Below are 13,867 nucleotides of genomic sequence, written 5' to 3'. Positions count from 1 at the left end.
AACATTAATTATTCATTATGACTTCTGCCCACGGGTACTACTTTAATCTTTTGGAAGCCACACTGATATCTATATTTAATGTTGTGGGGGAAGGTGGGATTAGAAGGATTACTCCTTTTCCCTGTGGTAAGGAATAACTTTTGCACAGGGAATAAAGAATTGGCCTCAGTCCTTGTTTCTGTTTGCCTGTGAGGACACACAGACAGCACTACCTGCTGTTGTAAAACCTAACTTCCACCGAGTAAGGTGGAAAGAGGTCGTTTTATACTATTTTTGTATCAGTGTGAAAATGGGGATACTGCAGTCATCCTTTACCGCCTTGTGCCACGCGAACAGCACAAGTTAAAATTTTTGCACTTGTTTCGTACGAGTTCCCAATAAAGCCTCGTTTGCGCTGAGCCGAGGGGGGCCCGTGTTTGTCCGCAGCCTTTGCGCTGTCCCAGGTGGTGCTGAGGGGGAAGGAGAGGCCGGTACTGAGGGGGAAGGAGGGACCGTGAGGGGAAAGAGAGGCCGGTACTGAGGGGGAAGGAGCGCCCGTGAGGGACGGCGGGCGCTGAGGGGAACGAGCAGCCCCGAGGCGAAGGAGCTGCCGTGAGGGGCGGCGCGGGACGAGGGCGGGCGGGACCGCGACCCCTCGAGGCACCTCCCGAGGCGGGCCCCGGGCCGGCAGCGGCCGTCTCTCCTCTCCCCGCCCCGTTGCCGTGGCCACCGCGAGGCGTCGGAGCGGTCGCCGCCATGAGCCGGGACGACGTGCGGCTGCGGTGGCTGCGGGACCGAGCGCTCGCCCTGCTGGGTCTGAGCGCCCCTGGGTCTGAGCCTTTCGGGGAGCTGCTGAGCCGCGGCGAGGATGCCGAGCGGGCCGTGCTGCGCTTCTTGGGCGAGGAGGCGAGCGGGGCGGGCCCGGCGCTGCTGCTGCTGCTGCGGGCCGAGCGGAGCGGCCGGGACGGTGAGGAGGAGGAGGAGGAGGAGGAGGAGGGTGAAGGCCCCTCCCCTGGGCGCTGCCTGGTCCCGAGCCCCACCTCCTTCTTTTTCCCAATGTCAGGGCCGCGTTGTGGCAGCCCCATGACCATTGTCCTTACCCCTTACTCTGCCTCCCCATCCCTTGGGCTGTGTGCTCCTGGATCCCTTCAATCCCACCCCCTTCCAGAACTTTGCCCCCTCTGGCTGTGCCCTGGTGGGATTTGCAGCACCCCTGCTGCAGAGGGGTTATATCGTGCTTTCCTCCCGCATTGTGTTTGTGCAGATACAGGCGACACGAAGGGGGCTGCAGGTGAGCAGCAGGAGGAAGGCGCAGGTGACCCCCTGTTCCTGAGCAGGTGCCTGGAACAGCCTCCTGTGTGGCACTGCAGGGCAGTCTGATGGTCAGAGCGTGGTCATTGCAGGCCAGTGTGACCAGCTGATGTGGTTCTCTTCAGCAGATCCAGAAGAACCTGTAACATCAGCAGGGTCTTGTCCCAGGAAAGCAAATAGGATTTTGTGGAGGGTATCCCGTGTGGCTGATGAGTGTTTTCCCAAGAGCTGCTGCCCCAGGATGCTCCTTTGAAAAGAAAGCTAGTTTGGCCCTTTCATCTTTTCCAAGTAGAAGGAAAGACAGAAACAAAATCAACCCACAAACATAGATCTTCTTTGCCTGTGACACTTTTACCAGCTTTATAATTTCAACTTTTTAGAGATTGATTTTATTAAAATAAATAGAATTAATATGTTCCCTTTAGTAGGAATGAAGCAATTTACCTTGTCTTAAGAGTTGCAAGCTCTTCTCTTGTTTCTGATGTAGTGTTTTGAGGATAAAAGTGGTGATCCTGTAAAGAATGGAGATCAGTCCAATACTTTAACCACAGTATTGTAGAGAAGCCTTTCACAAAAAAAAAGGAAAAAAAGGAAAAAATAATAAAGGAAAATGGATAGAAAGTGTGTTATAAAGGGTGCATGACAACCCCCTTAATTGTTTGCACTTCCATTTACAAAGTAGTTTCATCTTGGAATGTGTTAATCCACTTACTTTGCCATAAAAGATCAATTGTGTTGGAAAATGCTGGTAAGGATATTCTAAATAAAGACCAGTTTCCTGTGGAACACGGTACAATTCGTTGCTTATTTGGATTCAGTTCTCCACAAGTAATGCTGTTGTATGGAGAAACGGACAATTAACACTAAGGTTGGATGGCTGGTTGTTGAAAGGTGATGCTGACGATGGAAGAAAATGCCCAGTCATTTGGTTTGAGAGGAAAATTGGACAGATCCATCTTTATCCACAAGGATAATGTTCTTTAATTGAGTTCTCTGGTGTTGTTCCTTCTTAGGGGTGACCCAGGAAAGCAAGACATCCCCTCTGCAATCTGCTGACAGCAAAAGTGTGTCAGGTGATGCCAGTGCAGAACACACCCCCCAGGTACACGTGTTTTTTAGCATTTCATATATTTTATTAGTTTATTTGGACAGCAATATGAAGATAATGGAGTTAAACTAACGATTCTATCCTATCTCAGGCAAACAATTTCTTGCTGTTCAGGGGTGTGGCAGCAAACAGGAATAGTCATACATTGTTTTTAATTTCTGTTTCAGCTACAGGAAGAGAAAGCTGACAAAGTGTGTTTCCACGTGGCTCTTGATGAAATTCCTGAAGGATTTGTGTCAGATTTGACTGTGTATTTTCTGAGAGACCCCAAAGGTGTGTGCCCTGAAGGGCTGCAGGCTCAGGGTTTTGCATGAAACAGCAGTTCCCACCGGGAAAATGTGACTGGGACTCAGGATAGTGAATATCCAGCCTAATTGACTGGGGAGGAGCACAGTCAGAATAGAACAGAAATCAGGAATGATCAGTCATTTTATGGCAGTTCTGTGCAAGATTTTCCTGGTCTGTCTGTAGAATAAGGGTTCAAATCAAGGCCACTGTTGTTCTGAGCAGAAAACCATTTTCTAACTCTCAGGCTGGATTGTCAGGGCTTAAACCCAGGTGATGGCACTGAAGTATTTTTCTGCCCTTTCTGAAAAAGCATCTGCATATTAAAGCCAGTATTTATTTTGTTTTGAACGTGAAACCTTGTATCAAGCCTAGTAGTGTTTTATTGAAGTTTTAACCTATTATGGAAAGAACTTTATGCTTTATGTATCAAATAATTAGATTTATACTAATTATCTGTGTACCAGAAAGAGTTGCTGAACCTAAGGACCTGGCTGAAGCTGATGAGATTCTTCCTCAAGTGATAAAGTCTGGTGTAGTGACTGAGGACACTGCCCTGATGCTAAAGGATGCCCTCTCCCAGGTAAATGTCTTATTTATGGAGTAGTGAGTGTTTCTAGGAGTGATTTGTCCCCTTAATATTCTGCTGTATAAGAAGTGACCTGTGAGAATCATTTAAGCGTGTGACACCAGCCACCTTATTTCTGCATCTTCAGGGATATCCATAAAGCTTTTCTGGAGCTATTCCCCTGCAGAATTTGAGGATGATGCTAAAGGGGTGAAAAGGAAGGAGAGACGCTGAAATGAAATTTTAGAACAATGTCCAATGCTTAAGTGAGTCTCTGGTAAACTGGCTCCTTTTTTTCTCTGGCACCTTTGGAATTCTAGGTGTTTCCACCAGCTCTCTCCCATGGCCAGCAGCAGATTGAGGAAACTTCCCTTCATTCAGAGAGTGAAAACACAGATTCTGAAGAAACAAATTTACCTGAGTCTGACCTTGCAGAAAAGAAAGAACAGCCTGTGGAAAACTCCAAAACTCCAAAGAGGACTGAAAGTACCCAAAAAAGGGCAGGTGAGTGCTCTGCCTCTGCAGCTCTGGAGGGATTGGATCTCATGGAAGTACAAAGAGCTTTAACATCCCTCCTCTGACAGGGGCTGCTGCCAGTCCATTTCCCAGGAATATTTATTTGTTTGCATTGTTTTAACTGCCAAAAGAATGAATCTGGTTTGTCCTCAGGCAGGCAGAGCAGGTGGTTGGTTATCTGTCCTCAGGTAGCCAAGGAGAGGGAAAGCAAAAGCCATTCCGGTGGTTCCACGTTACCAGTGCTGTGGGAACGGGACAGCTCATTTGATGTGCACATTCCTCCAATAGGAGATGCTGAACTGCAGATGCCAGCTGTAAATCTGGAGGGAGAAGTGCCTGTCCTTGCCTCAGATCCATCAGTGGTTCAGTCTCTGGAAAGCTGTGCAATGACCTGGCAGAAATTGATATCCACAGTCCTGAGGGAGCAACTGAAAAAGGTGCCCCGGGTAAGGTCTCCTGTCACACCAAGATGCTTTCACTGCTGGAGGCTTTGCTTCCTTTCCCCATGAGAATCTCTTTGAATGGTTTGTGTTCATTTTTAATTCCTCTTCACGTTTGCTTGTTGGAAAACCATTTACTAATTGATGAAAAGTAGAAAAAAAAAAGTAGTGAGGAACTGTGTGGCTCTGGGAAGTAGAATAAAAATAGAATATAAAGTAACTCAGTGCAGATCCTGCCCACACAGGATAACCAAGGGACTTTTTGGTATCTGCTCTTCCAAAGAGCCATGAAATACTAAAAGCTGCAGTGATTTTTTTTTTTAAATAGACAACTATATTTTTGATTGAAAAAAGTAATCTCAAACAAAAAATAAAATTCCAATTTTAAGATTCTGATTCAGCGAACACTTACACCTATGACTAATACAATTAAACATACTGTGGGGTTTCATGCCTGTAAAGTTACCCGTGCATAAACCTTTGGACTCTCCAGCTCAGGGATATATTCCCCAGGAACACATTTCAAGGATCTCCTTCTACCTGGGTTTTTTTCATGGTTGAGTCATATCAGATTTCTCTCAGCTTAAAAGGATATTGAAAAGAAAGAACAAATATAGTCCTGGTTATAAGTTTTCACTCTTTAGGTTTTTTTATTTGATTCCACATTACTGGCAGGGTGATGGGGCACTCGCAGAGATCGACTTCTGGCGTGAAAAAAATGCGACTCTGAGTGATCTCGCTGAGCAGACAAAGCTTCCAGAGGTGCAAAAAGTCTTGGAAATATTGCGGGAAGCTGAATGTGAGTGTGTTGGAGATTTACAGGGAGCCTTGAGTGACCTCAGGAAGTCTCACCTGGAAGCTCTGGATAACGTGAAGTTCCTTTCAGCCATCGAGCGCCATCTGAAGGTACGTGAATGTGAGCGAAGCTGGAGGAGCTGCAGTTACCCCAGTTTGGTTTCTCTGTTGATGTAATCGCCTCTTGTTTATTTATTTTTACTTTTTATCGGTAATAAAGGTGTACTCTAGATTAATAAAATATATTCAATTTTAAAAAGACTTGTTTATTTTGGTTGAGTTACAGTTGTTTTAATATTTGGAAGTTCAGAGCTATGAATGTTTTTTTGCAAATCCATCCTTGGGAGAATTTCATAGTGTAGCTAAACTGGGGAAAACAAAGGTTTCTCTACTCCATTTTTGAAGTAGTTTCTACCACTTCAAATTGCAGCTGATGTCTCAGTGTTTAAATTTTATTGAAAATCATCCAAACATCCAAATAAAGAGATGAACCAAAACCCATCAGGGGACAGCCTTTACAATAAGGAGACTCTAATGAGACATAAAAAGCATTTGGAGCAAAAGATGCAGATCTGCACATCCTTAACCCTGTGTGTTACTGAGGCACCAGGGTTATTTATTTAATAATGTCACAGACTTAACTTCAGCTATCTGCAGAACATGAATTTGGATGTTTTCATGACATCTCATTCCCAATCTGCATTTCCCAGAATTTAGCACATGGCACTGGGGCTGATGTTGTTCTGAACACAATTCCCTCCCTGCTCAATGCCCTGAGGATGGTGTGGGTGATGTCCCGACACTACAACAGGGATGAGCGGATGGTTCCCCTCCTGGAGCGCATTGCGTGGGAAATTTCCACCACAGTGAGCAGATTTGTGGATCTACCCACGCTGTTTCTGTAAGTGCTGAATTCCTCCTTCACTAGGCTACAGTTATTAAAGCTTTGCTTGTTTTATATCGAGTGCAATGGATTACACTTTCATCAAATAGGGGCCAGCATTTTTCAACCACCTGAGGTTGTATTGTAAGATCAATTAAAAGTCAGTTTATTTTTTAATTTTCATAAACTACTAAACCAGCCCTGAAGAAAGAGGTGCTTGTCCTCTTTTGTCTCCAAAGGACATAATAAGACAAATATAAATACAGTGGTGAAAAAAGTGGCATAAATATAGTAAAAATCAGTCCTGAAATAGTATCTCCTTTCAAAATCACACTGAAAATGATATGAATTATTCCTAGATTTTATATAATTAGCAACTGCTAAACTGGGGAGTGTTAATCCAGCTGAGGTATAATTTTTTATCTATAGTGTTTCCATCTATGGTATCTTAACTGTGTTGATTTGATTACTAGAGAGGACACAGCTGCTGCAAAAAAGAAAATAACAGAAGGCAAAAGCATTCTTGAACAGTGGAAGAAATGTTATTTTACCACTTGTGCCCAAGTGGAGGAGTCGGGGAGTGAACGGTTCTGGAAATTCGAGGTGAAAGGTTTCTTTGACAGAACAGATTACATGGCTGCAGTCTGTCAGGACCTGCATGGCATTTTCCAGGTAGTGCTACAGACAATAAACAAAGGAATTGTGGGATCTTGTTCTGTACAGGAGATTCTTTTGTGCTGTAAATTGTTAACAGCCTTTAGCTGTGTGAGTGGGTTCGTGTTTAAGACCTGAGAGGTGCCATTGATTCCAACAAAACTGCGTTGGATGCTGGAAATGGAATAAATTCTACAGGTGCTGATCGAGGGAGGATGTTACTGGGTACATTTATGAAATTAGAGACTTGCAGCAACTGGTTCACAGCTTTGCAGTTTTTGTGGGTTGCTACCTTAAAGAGATGGTAAAATACCATTTAAATATAGTCTGATATCAAATTTGGCCATCTGAGAGTCTGGGAATCAACTGCAGAATAACATGAATGGAGAGATGCTGTTTAGGCTAATTTTAGTCAGTGTAATTAGCAATGTGGTCCATCAACAAACTGTGGATGTAAAACCTGTGTTTGTGGCAAGTGGAGTAAAAAGGACTAATAACTGATTATTATCGAGAAGTGGGGGGCCTGTAGAGTGTTGGTTTTCTTTTTAGTGGCTTGTATTAAAATAGAGGAAATGTAAATCACAGCACAAAATCATCATTTGACGAGTGGTTTATATTTTTTAAAGGAAAAAAAGTAACAGCAAAATGTGTTAGATGGCAGAAAAACATAATAAAAGAAAGCTTTGAGATATGTTCTTCTGAATTAACAGGTCACTGAAGAGCTTTACAGTATATTTATTCCTGAGCTGACCACTGTGACAGAGAATCCAAAGCAGATTGAGGCACTGCTGAGAGAAGTAAATGGACTGACAAGTCCTATGAAAGAGCTGAAATTTGACCCCCTGAGCATTAGAAACGCACGTAACTGGAAATCAGTTATGAGACAGTTTAGAGAAGAAGTTTCAGTAAGTGCCATATACTGTGATTCCCCAAAAATAGTAAAAATATGCTTGACTGCTATTATCCGAAAGTATTTTCACTTTGCCTCCCTTTCTTGGTTCTGCAAGATGAGTCTCTAAGTGACAGCATTTCTTGGCTTTGTTTAGATTATTGAAGAGAAGATCAATAAGTTTATTGATGAATCTTTTAAGAGCCTTCGATCAGCAGAAGCTGCATTTGACATGCTGGTGAAGTTCAAACACATCCAGACCCGTGAAAATGTTCATGAGCACTTGATGATGAAGTTCAGAGATGTTTTGGACCATTATTGCAAAGAGGTATTTAATGTAGGGGTTTCTTATGTAGTACGTGAAGCTCTTTGCCTACTGACAATCATCAATCTCTGTCTATGTCTGAATACCTGGGTAGTGTCATTTACCATCTGAAATTACAAAATAAACATAAGCATTTACAGAAAATGCTGCCATAATAGTATTCCACAAGGCAGGGAAAGGAAGACAAAAGAATTGTTTTTGTCCTGCTGCTGGGATTGGCTTCAGATTAATTAACTGTGTTCCAGATATTGACCACTGAACAAGCAGTGGAGAAACGAGTCTGTGCAATGTTTTATCCTCTTCCAGGTTCAAAATGTTCAGCAAATCTTTGTTCAGAACCTCAAGGATCCACCTCTGTACAAGAATCACCCTCCAGTGGCTGGAGCGATCTTCTGGTCCCGCTCCCTCTTCTATCGGATCAAACACACCATTCTCCGGTTCCAGGAAGTGGAGGAGTTGCTTGCCAGTGACCATGGACAGAAAGTATGTGGGTTCCTTTGATATTTGATGAAGGAAGAAATCCTTTCCTCATACATTTCTTCTAGAGATGTAAAGTGCTCTTGTGTGAGGGGAATTTCCAAGTCTTTCCACACACCAAGCCGTGTTAGTCGTGAAAAGCTTGTTGGGACCTTCCCAGTTTCCCAGAGAGACAGTGATGGACCCAATATCAGAATTCCAGAGCATACATTTGTCAATACCTGCATTAATTACAAGGCATTACATGTCCTCTTTTATTTATATTACATGTCCTCTTGTCTAACAAAAAAACTGAAACCTTATCAAGGCACCATATTAAGACAGGTTAGTTGGTCTTTAAAATGAATTACAGGGAGTTTTCCTTTCTAGGTAAAACAAACATATCTTCAGGTGGCCAAGAAGATGAAAGAGTACGAAGATCAAAAATACAAGGAGTGGAAAGAGAGGACAGAACACATTGTCCCACACTTACTGAAAGATAATCTGCTGACTGTCATCACTGGGGGGGCTGCAACAAATGTTCTTCCAGAGACTTCTGGGCAGGTGAGATGTGGGAAGAGGGTGTACCAATGTTCTCTGTGGGGAACAACTCAAACCTGCCTGATGGCCAGCAAGAATTTTCTGAAAACCAGTATTTTAAACACAGATTTTGAAAGGAAAATTTCAGAAGTCCTGAGCTCTGAATTGTTTGTGACCCTTTTGAAGACACAGTTCCTGAATCACCTGGCAGCTGAATGAAATGTTGTTTGTCTGGGTGTTCAGTGGAATGTCTAAGAGCTCACCTTCACCTTGTAACAAGTGGATGATCATCTCCTTTCTGCTGCTCTTCCTTGTGCTGCAGAGCTCTGTGACAGAGGAGTCTGGCACAACCAAGAAAGGTCTCTCCTTCAGAGTGAATTTTTCTCCCCTGCTCCAAGAGATTATCACTGAAACAAAGTACATGGAACAGCTGGGGCTTCCAGTGCCAGAAATGGCGAGATATGTGGCACTGCAGGAAGACAAATATCTCAGGTGAGGCTGTGACAGAACATCTGCTCACATACAGACTGTGGCAGTGGTTTCACTCCAAACCAGAATGGGCCCTGAGTCATCAAATCTTGGAAATGAGAGAGCTCTTAGTGACTTTTGTTTTTTAAGGGTACAATTATTAATGGCCATGTTGCACTGATAAGCTTTTCTCTGGCACTGGCTGCATCCTTTATGCTGCAGGACTGTTGTACAAATTAACATCTTATTAAAACAATTTGTTCTGCAATGAATTGTTGCCACCATTCAGATTTCATTCAAATTCACTGTTGCTTTCTTCCTGTACAGCCTTGAATTATTCAGTTGTGTCCAAATTGTTACAGGCATTTACACACAGATGTGCTGATAAGATCCTTAACTGGATAGTAAAGTTCAGCCTGTTGAGTTCATTGACGTGGCTGAGGCTGCCTCAGAAACTTCCTGAGCTGGGGCAGGAGAGGTTTGTTCAGCTGCTGTTGGAGCCACATGAAACTTTTCTTTTGTTTTGAGTGGGAAATGGATTTACATTTATAATCATTGCATATTCACTGCTTAGTCCTGCCAATTTTGCTTTATTTTGAAGTGCAAATGGAATGATGGAAGTTCTCTGCTCTTTGGTGGAGGTCAGAGCTGTATTTCAAGAAAATCATCACATTAGGTTTTTGTTGTGTTTCTTTAGGTATACAAGTAGATTGAAAAGCATGCTGGGTTCCTATCACAAATTAATGGAAACACTGAATGAAGCAGAAACCAAACTTCTTGATGACCATATCCAAGAACTCCGGAGAGTACTGAAATCAGGACACAAAAGACTCACCTGGAACTCCTTAGGTAATGGAGATACTATTTTAAACTGGCCTTAGACACTGATTTTCAGTTAAAAAATCTCAGTTGTGCAACCTACTTTTGATGTCCCATGCCAGCCATGGATAGTGATGGATATCCCATGGATAGTGATGGATATCCCATGGATAGTGATGGATATCCCATGTGTAGTGATGGATATCCCATGGATGGTGATACATCCTGTTGCCACAGCCAGGGGCAGAATAGCAGGGGAGACAAACTCGGATCCAGGAGGGTATTTCCTGGATAAAACACTGGAGATGGTTAGAAACCCTCAGATAAGAGCTGTAAGGGAGTTAGATTAAGGATTAGATGAAAAAACATCTAACCTGTCTGCAGAACCTCGAGTTCATTCTGAGAGATGAACCTTAGCTGATTGTAGCAATTCTGATGCCTTGGGGAAATATTTGTTAAAAGAGAAAAAAACAAAGGGTTGTGATTTGTTTCAAGGTATTGGTGAATTTATTTTCCAATGTACACAAGCCATTGAGAAGGTTGAGTTGCTTGTCCAGCAGATTCACAACATTTCTGAAGACATAAACAGCAAACTTCTGTTCATAGAATCAGCAAATCTCTTCAAGCTTCCACTTGCAAAAAATGGGGATGAACTTCCTGGTAAGTTCCCAGATCTGTCCCTTGAGTGAGTGAGTGAGTGATGGATCAAATTTCTTTCAACACTTTCTAAGTTGTAAAAAGGTTGCTGTCACATCTGGTGGTTGCTATTAAATAATGGAATCCCTATAAAATCAGAGGGCTGAAATATTAATAAATTAATCATTAATAAGTAAAGATATTTTTATCAGTAGAAAAGATCAATTTCATGTCCCCAAATAAAGCCCAGCTAATTATTCTAGTGTACAAATCTATTAGATCTCCTGCAGTTAATAATGCTGGTTTTTGTATCTGTTGCAGAAGCACAAGAATTTTTTGCCTATATTAAGTGTGAAAGAGCCAAAGATGTGGCACAGATCGTTAGAAATTATTCTGCAATTCCACCATTGCTAATGGAAGTGGAAGGACAAGTTGCCAATACAAACACTGGCAAATCTCCAAAATTAACTTCCTATTATGCATACTGGGAAAATAGGATTTACCAGGTGTTGACACAGTTAATTGTGAAGTAAGTCAATTGTTTGCTTCGATGGATTTCCAGTCTTTCATCTTCAGATTTCCCTGGATCAGAGTGTGTGGACTGACACTGTTTGAACACCTCAGTGACTTTCAGTGGGATTTGTATTAGGACAGGTTTTTACCTGTGAGGAACAGAGAACTGATAACAAGGTACAGGAGAACCCCAAATCCTGAGGAAATGGATGTTGGCATATTTTTGGCAGAAGAGAGAAGTAAGCTACATTTTCTGCAGTGTTTGTAGTTGCCCATCCCTGGTTTATTTCTAAACCCAAGGTTTTGTTTTCCTAGGGAGCACAATTTTGGGAATGTGATGTCTGGGTACCCGATGCCTCCCTGTCCTGCAGGGGACACCAGGACAAGAACAAGGGTTTGTTGGGTTTTAATTCACCTGCTCTGCAGGGGCTGAGGCCAAGGAGGTTCCTGTAACAAGATATTATATAAAAGCTTATATTATAGGCAAGGTATTGTTGCAATAGAGCATTGCAGGGTTGTAAAACCTTCCCAGCCACCTCTATTTCCCATGATCCATGTCTGCTCCGTGCTCAGGTGACTTTGTTGTGCTTTATTGGCAGGGCTTTTGCAGAGGAGTTGACCAAAGTCTCAGGATCCTTTTGCACCAGGGTGTCCCCATTCATTCCTTCTGCCAGCTTCTTTTGTATGAAATCAGTTCAGTGGGATGATGTTGCTCCCAGATCCATCAGTGTTTCCAGCTGAAGTTGGTGGTGATTGATTTCAGACAGCTCAGCTGGCAGATCTGAGCACACACCTGAGAACTGCAGTCTCAGCTGGGCATTTCCGTGGGGGCAGCACCTGATTATTTCTACCTCTGACTAATTTTTTTTTCCTTTCCCAGGAATTTACAGGCTTTTAATGCAGCTGTTCTTGCAAATGTGCCACTGCTACAAATCAAAGCTGTTTTCTCTGCTCCTGAGATCACCATTGAGCCCAGTGCCAGTGAGATTGATAAAATGACAGCACAATCCATCCAAGACTGCGTTGAGGTCACCAAGGTGATTTTTCATAACGATTTTTTTTTTGTTGTTGCCAGACTTTGCTTGTGATTATAGTGAGCCAGCCTGGCTTTATGTCTGGGCAAGCATAAATGTCAATGGGAAGATTCATATTGCTTTGTCTTGGAATCAGAACATCCAGTACCTTGTCCTAATTTTACAAACTGATGACAAAGGAAAAGAACACCTATAAAGCTTCATGCAATTTTTACTCAGGCAAAATTATCTATTACTATTTAGCAGTTTTGCCAGTGTAAGGACATGATTTGCTTCTATAACTCAGCACATATCAGAAAGAAATACTTTTCAGATTGCACTGCAGATGTTGCTTCCTGATGTATGAATAAGCTGATGGAATAAGCAAAGTGAGTATCCTTCTCTACATGAAGTCTCTCCTTAAAAGCAGCAGAAAAACAGCTCAGGAGATGCTGGAGAAGGACACCTAGGACACATCTAGGACAGTAAATATCTAGATTGAAATGTGCAGCTTGCTGGCGATGATGCACCAATATTTCCCTGCATAAATATTGAACTGCTTTCCTGAAAAGAAGCCCAGTATTGCAGCAGTGTTCTTGCCCTGTGCTGATGGAGAAAGCAGTCCACCTGAAATGAATAAATTAGATTAGGTGTGCTTCCTGTGCTCTGATTTGCTCTTCTGCTCTCCTTCTGTATCCAGCCTTTTTGACCCAATTCCTTTTCCTCTCTGTCCCACTGCATTGTAACCCAGCAGAGATTTTAGAAGCAGGTTGAGTAAGGCATGGAAAGGTTTTGTTGGGATGAAATAACTCTTCCCAAGTTGATGGGGAAGTGTAATGCTCTCAGAAAAACAAGTGATTTGAGAAATAATTCACTCCACTGTGTCCTAAATAATGGGGAATTTCCTCACCAAAAGGGTTGTCAAGCACTGGCAGGGGCTGCCCAGGGAAGTGGCGGAGTCACCATTCCTGCAGGGATTTAAAGCATGTGTAGATGTGGCACCTGAGGCTGTGGGTTAGTGGGGATCTTGACAGTCCTGTGGGTTAATGGTTAGACCTGATGATCTTGGAGGGGCTTTTCAACCTGACTGATTCTGTGAATGATTTCACTAAAACGACTCTACAAGGAAACTTCTTCCACCCTGTCTCACAAACTGCAGCACTTCGTGCGGTGGATGCATGGCACGTGTATCGAGTGCCCTCCTCAGCACCTCAGGAGAGATGAAGTTTTCACTTTCAACTTCTACAGTGACGTCTCCCAGAGCCCCCTGCTGATTGAACAGGCCGTTCTCATCACCCAGAATGTCCACAAAGTCCTGGCTTCTCTCAGCAAGTCTTTGAACCAGTGGAACAGGTACGAGCCGCTGTGGAAATCAGACCAAGGCACAGTCCTGGAGAGGTTGGCTGCAGAAAAGCCTGCTTGTGTCACCTTTGATGAACACTTGCAGTTCTATCTGAAGGTATCTCAGGAAGTGACCCAACAGCCCTTGGTTAAAGATGAGCAGTTTATCAGGCTTCAGCTGGCTCCTTTAGCCCTCACAGTGCAGGAATATGCTAAAAGCTGGATGATTTCACTTGGGAAGGTGCTTAATGAGTCAGCAAGAGAGGAGCTTGTCAGGCTGAGGGACGAGATTCAGGTAAGTGTTTTCACTTTGGTTTTTTTTAGTATC

The 13,867-nt window shown here is 43.1% G+C and overlaps 1 protein-coding gene across 1 annotated transcript in view; it reads left to right on the top strand.

Moving 5' to 3' along the window:
• Positions 1–697: 697 nt before the first annotated feature.
• The window catches only part of DNAH10 (dynein axonemal heavy chain 10), a 48,295-nt gene continuing 35,125 nt past the window's right edge, over positions 698–13,867 (top strand). Inside the window, exons 1-19 of the mRNA XM_027878526.1 lie at positions 698–946; positions 2,304–2,392; positions 2,566–2,671; positions 3,151–3,266; positions 3,572–3,750; positions 4,051–4,213; positions 4,883–5,113; positions 5,713–5,903; positions 6,359–6,557; positions 7,250–7,444; positions 7,586–7,756; positions 8,060–8,236; positions 8,600–8,773; positions 9,072–9,241; positions 9,915–10,066; positions 10,532–10,696; positions 10,994–11,201; positions 12,066–12,222; positions 13,358–13,834. Of these exons, the coding sequence (XP_027734327.1) occupies positions 736–946; positions 2,304–2,392; positions 2,566–2,671; positions 3,151–3,266; positions 3,572–3,750; positions 4,051–4,213; positions 4,883–5,113; positions 5,713–5,903; positions 6,359–6,557; positions 7,250–7,444; positions 7,586–7,756; positions 8,060–8,236; positions 8,600–8,773; positions 9,072–9,241; positions 9,915–10,066; positions 10,532–10,696; positions 10,994–11,201; positions 12,066–12,222; positions 13,358–13,834 (3,531 nt within the window). The 5' untranslated portion in view covers positions 698–735. The remainder of the gene's footprint in view (positions 947–2,303; positions 2,393–2,565; positions 2,672–3,150; positions 3,267–3,571; positions 3,751–4,050; positions 4,214–4,882; positions 5,114–5,712; positions 5,904–6,358; positions 6,558–7,249; positions 7,445–7,585; positions 7,757–8,059; positions 8,237–8,599; positions 8,774–9,071; positions 9,242–9,914; positions 10,067–10,531; positions 10,697–10,993; positions 11,202–12,065; positions 12,223–13,357; positions 13,835–13,867) is intronic.

The sequence above is a fragment of the Empidonax traillii genome, unplaced genomic scaffold (assembly GCF_003031625.1).
Source record: "Empidonax traillii isolate 1590-97213 ecotype Southwest subspecies unplaced genomic scaffold, ASM303162v1 scaffold43:size1863611, whole genome shotgun sequence".
NCBI classification, from domain to species: Eukaryota; Metazoa; Chordata; class Aves; order Passeriformes; family Tyrannidae; genus Empidonax; species Empidonax traillii.
The sequence above is the reverse complement of the archived record's forward strand: the minus strand, read 5'-3'. Positions and strand labels throughout refer to the sequence as shown.